We start from the raw sequence: 5,733 nt of genomic DNA on the forward strand, positions 1-5,733 counted from the left end.
GCCAGAATTCCAGGCAAGGTAAATGGAGGATTGAGTATTAACATGTTCCCAGATATATCATTAATGGGATTTATGTTCTCACATTTAAATTATTATACTGATTTATGGTCTATATCATAGCAATTATTATAATAATTACAATTGTTTCACATCAAATTGCATTCAAAACAAAATCGAAAATTAGAAAACGTGCTTCTGTTGAAAAAAATTATTAATATTTTTGGTTCTAGATTACTATTCACTTGTGAAAATTACTATTCACTTGTGAAAGTCTTTGAAAATTTATCTCTCATTTCCAACGTGTTACAGTCGCATCAGTCTGTTATGAGACTAAAGTGATGTTAATTATTATTGAAATTGTTACTATTATGATACTTATTTTTTCTTTCCCACTAGATGAAGTACTTGGCAGCATCAGTGTTGGTGGCCGCTCTTGCCGCAATATCTGCAGTACCTTACTCTTCTGTTGTGCAGGAAGAGTGGGAGACATTTAAGGTAAGAACGTTACCAACATTAATTATTTTTAAGAGTTCTTTAAGAAGAAAGCTTTAACATGTTTTAGGGGATAATAGTGTAACAGTTGCCATCATTTTACATTAGGTTAAAAATTAATGAGCGAACAATATGATAGCGTACTGCACAACAATATGATAACATAATATGATAACGTACTGCACAACAATATGATAACAGGTTTCATGTAAAGACTATTCTTGCAAATAAAGAAGTTATATTTGTTTTGACTTCAAATTCGCTGGTAACACTGGTCACTTCAGTGTCAACGTTGGTGAAGAGATTTATTGAGTGCAGTCAGTAAAGTCAGGTGTGATGGATGCTACTAGTGGTGAACTAAAGCGTTCCTTGCCAACTTCTTGTCATTGTTTATGTCATTAAAAGCCGTTGCTGATGTATTTATCTGAAAAATTATTGTGCTTGTAACAACTGTATTACATCTTCATATATTTAACTTAATAATTCTTAAAATCATTTATCTTGCCTCCCGAGATTGGGAGAAGAAATAGTGTAATAATCAAAAAATATTTTTTTAGATTGAACATGACAAGAAATACGCCACTGATGTTGAAGACTCGTTCCGCATGAACATCTATATGGAAAATAGACTCAAGATTGCTGCACACAATAAGCTGTATGCAACAGGACACAAGTCATACAGGCTCAGGATGAACAAGTTTGGTGACATGGTAAGTAGGATGAACCTCTAACGAGTAAACATTTGCATGAAAAAATCAGTAGGATTGAAGATAGAATCCTCAATGAAGAGGATTCTATCCTATGCGATGGATCCTCACAGGCACGCTCTAGGCACCGGAACATGGTCAAAATCATTGCAACCTGGGATTAAACTGAATCATCTGGTTTTCAGAGGATTCGAACCTCTCCTCATGGTTCCTACTGATTTTTTTGGTTGATGCATCACGTTAATGATTTCTCATTGTGTATTGTCTGCATCCTGATTCCACTCAGAACAACAAAACTCATTTGTTAAATAACCCTTATTGCCCAGTGACTTACGTGATGTAATATTTCTTGCAGCTTCAGACGGAGTTTTTGTCAACAATGGCAGGTTTCCATACGAACCACACCGAAAGATACAGATTAAACAGCATGTACAATGGTTCCACATACATTGAGCCGGAAGATGATGTTATCCTTCCCAAGACTGTTGACTGGAGAAAGAAGGGAGCAGTCACCCCAGTAAAGGACCAAGGAAAATGTGGATCATGCTGGGCTTTCTCAGCTGTGAGTATTATCATCTAACTTATTTTGTTTGTAATGTAATTCTTAATCTAATGATTCCTATTTATAGTTATTAATATAGAACATTAATGACATCTTGGAAGTTCATTTGTAATGGTTTTATTATTATTATATAAAAATATTGATATATGAGCAAATATTAACATTTTCTCATATATTAATAATGATCATATAAAGAACTTACAAGTTTCGATGATGTTTTACAAAGTAATGTTTGTGTGCTCCACAGACCGGGTCACTGGAAGGTCAACACTTCCGCCAGACGGGTAAGCTGGTGAGCCTTTCTGAGCAGAACTTGATTGACTGTTCCACCAAGTACGGCAATGGTGGCTGTGACGGTGGACTGATGACAGCTGCCTTCAAGTACATTGAGGACAATGGTGGGATTGACACTGAAGATTCTTATCCTTACAAGAAGAAGGTAAATACACGTTTCATGATAATTATATTTTACCTGGGATGTGGTCTTGAACTTTTAAACTTTTAAACAGTGAGTAGTTTGTAATATTAGCTGATGAGGAGTCTGCAAATATTGCAGTCTGTGTGTGGTTTGGTCAACAGAGTTCGTAATATTTGCTTTTTTGTGATTGACACTGAAGATTTTTATCCATATATCAAGGTAAATACACATTTAATGATAATTATATTTTACATATTTAAAACTGGTTTTAAACTTTTTAACAGATATAATAATAAGCATTTGCATAACATATTTGCCTATAATATAAGCAAATATTACACATTTATATATAATGTACATATGTGTTTTTCATATTTTTGTACATAATAATATTGTAACCTTACTCTATTAGGAAGGAAAGTGTCAATATAAACAACAAGCATCTGGTGCTAAAGTGACTGGCTTTGTTCATATTCGCGAGGGAAGTGAAGATGCACTGAAGAAAGCTGTTGCCACAGTTGGACCAGTATCTGTTGCCATTGATGCCTCACACGGGTCAATCCAGTTTTACCATCATGGTAAGTTTTTTTTATTGTAAATGTATACATAGATCACATTTTACTGCAGGTGATCAGTATATTTCTACATGCTCATATAAACGTGAAATGTGCATCATGTGCGTATATAAATTGCTTTTATTGTATGAGACCTTTATTGTTCAACGATTCTCAGGTCTTTCTTAGATCTGCTGTGTTTTCTAAAGTCTTTGAATATATATCATACTTTCTTTCTCATGGTGCGTTAAGTATTCATCATGTTTTCTACCAGAAAGTGTCATGTTCACACACTGTCATGTCCACGTATACACACAATCATGTCAATGGGGTGGTGCGTCTCACTCACCATATCGACAATTCCCACGTTGTAGCACAGTATTTATTCTTCCATTTAATTTAATGCCTTTAAATTCGGAATCTTATATATTTTGTAGGAATTATGAGTTTCTGAACAAATAATTTGTTAAATATTGTATTATTGAAGGATGAATATATATATTACAGGTGTTTATGACGAGCCAGAATGTAGTTCAACGAATCTTGGCCACGGTGTTCTGGTTGTGGGTTATGGCACTACGGAGGACGGAACTGACTACTGGCTGGTGAAGAACTCTTGGGGCACAACTCTGGGTGATGAAGGCTACATCAAGATGATGAGGAACCGTAGTAACCAGTGTGGCATTGCTACTGAGGCCTCTTTCCCCCTTGTATAAACTCGTGGGGGAACCAGCGTGGCATTGTTACTGCTGCCTCCTTCCCTCTTGTATCGTGGAGACCCAGCGTGGCATGATTACTGTTGCAACACTCGAGGAGTTGTAACACTCGAGGAGTTGTTGTAACACTCGAGGAGACCCAGTGTGCCAGTCTTGCTGCTCACTACTAACTTCCAGCATTAATTATGTGTCCACTTAGAACTGACATTTTATCTGCTGTCTAATTTTGTTGTTTTTCATCTGATTAATTTGAGAGATGTAATAAATTGAATCACTTTTGCCTCATGAAGGCAGGCAAAATAATTAGGTTCTCTGCCATAATGGAGTCTTCAATGAATATAGGAAATTAGGTAATTTAACTCAGAGGACTCAGTTGGTGAAGTGAAATTTTCTGAGGTCATGTATTACTTTATATTCTTTCGTAATAAAAATAAGCCAAACATTTTTTATCATTATGAACCAATTCCTAAATCAATTATCGGAAATTCGGACACCAATTACTACTAACATTGATTTGCAATAGTTAGCCATACAAAATGGCTATTGTAAATGGTTACAATTATCTTGAGATGATTTCGGGGCTTTAGTGTCCCCGCGTCCTGGTCCTCGACCAGGCCTCCACCCCCAGGAAGCAGCCCGTGATAGCTGATTAACACCCAGGTACCTATTTTACTGCTAGGTAACAGGGGCATAGGGTGAAAGAAACTCTGCCCATTGTTTATCGCCGGTGCCTGGGATCGAACCCAGGACCACAGGATCACAAGGCCAGCGTGCTGTCCGCTCGACCGACCGGCTCCCGAAGTACTGAAATGAGGTGAAATGAAATGAACTATTGAAATGTTCCTACGTCACCTAATTTCTCTAACCCTGTAAAATTTATATCCAATAATTTTTAAAACCAAAATGGTCAGGAGACCAAAATGGATAAAAAATGATTCTCCAGGACTGAATATAATTAAATCACAAATAAACCCAAGGTCTCCTTCACATTGTTGATAAAAGACAGTCAAACCCATTTCTTAGCGACGCATCCCCTGGAGCGTGAGAGAAGAGACTCCTTTAGCTTTGATGTCCATAGGGATTGGAAAGGATGGGGGAGGTAGAGAGATGGGGAGTTGAAATTCAGGAAGAGGATGCGGGTGTAGAGAGAGAGAGGAGGTTTGAAAGTTCGGTGGCCTGTCCACCATGGGTTGATATTTGTGTATGTTTGTTTGCGTATGTGTTATGTTGGGTTGTCAGTACATTGGCTGGGGGGCTAGTGTTTGTGACCTTGTTGGTGTCCTAAAGCACTAGAGCCGATGGAGCTGGCTGAAGGAGGTTAATCTTAGCAACATCAGGGTAGTTACACTTCTGATGCCACGACAAACGGTTTTTTGGTTTTGTATTTTTTTTGTAGGAGTTTTATTTTGTTTTATTTATTTTTTTTTTCTTTATTTATTTCTTTTTCTTTATTCTTCATTTGGTGTAGATCGGGTCCGGGATGGGCCACTCATCTGGGTCGTCTGGCAGGCCGCTTAGTATTTGAGGTCTTGGGAAGGCCTCATCATGGATGTGTCTGATCACTTTTTGTAGGAGAGTGATTCTTCTGGTGCTGTGTGGTGGTTCGTGGATCTCGTAGCCGCTGGTGGTGTTTTCTGCTACGTAGGGATCTTCGGGGTCTGGGACATACATGTTCTTCATTCGGTACAGCTGTCTTCTGGCCAGGTAGCTGAGCCTGATGTTCATTGGCTTCATGTTGAGCGTCTCATGGATTTGGTCAGTTCTTACCCTGTCCATCAGAGTCGGGCCCTCCGCAAAGCGAAGTGCTTTGTTTTGTACTCGTTGGATCTTCAGAATGTTGGATTTGTTGGTGAGGTTCAGGGGGACATAAGGGTATTCCAGGCTATGAGACTCCGTTAATTATGTACATCAAGTGTTCTATGTCGTGTTATATACTATTATGCTATATACTCAAATATAGACTATATTTATTATAAATGGCTTTATTTAGTATATTATGTCAAGTGGTTAGAACGCATGGCAAGCCACCTGAACGGATAAACTTTAATAACTAAATGAATTCTCCATAATATCTTGTCTTAACTATAGCCGTTATATACTGGTCGCAGTTTATTACTGTTTATTACAGCCGTCATATATTGGATTGCAGTTTATTACCATTTAACTCGTATCTTGTAACTCTATCATCACTACCTAACATTAAAACTTAACTAAACTAACTTTAAAAAACTACATTTGTCTGCAGTAAACTGAATCTACCAGTCTTTTGACCACTTCAAACGCT

The 5,733-nt window shown here is 37.5% G+C and overlaps 1 protein-coding gene across 1 annotated transcript; it reads left to right on the top strand.

Moving 5' to 3' along the window:
- Positions 1-396: 396 nt before the first annotated feature.
- On the top strand, positions 397-3,837 carry LOC123774096 (procathepsin L-like). The gene is made up of 6 exons (XM_069312780.1): positions 397-495; positions 1,050-1,202; positions 1,555-1,761; positions 2,009-2,200; positions 2,592-2,757; positions 3,241-3,837. Exons 1-6 carry the CDS (start codon positions 397-399, stop codon positions 3,447-3,449), a joined length of 1,026 nt encoding a protein of 341 aa, XP_069168881.1. The 3' UTR covers positions 3,450-3,837.
- Positions 3,838-5,733: the final 1,896 nt, after the last annotated feature.

The sequence above is a fragment of the Procambarus clarkii genome, chromosome 73, assembly GCF_040958095.1.
Source record: "Procambarus clarkii isolate CNS0578487 chromosome 73, FALCON_Pclarkii_2.0, whole genome shotgun sequence".
Lineage (NCBI taxonomy): Eukaryota > Metazoa > Arthropoda > Malacostraca > Decapoda > Cambaridae > Procambarus > Procambarus clarkii.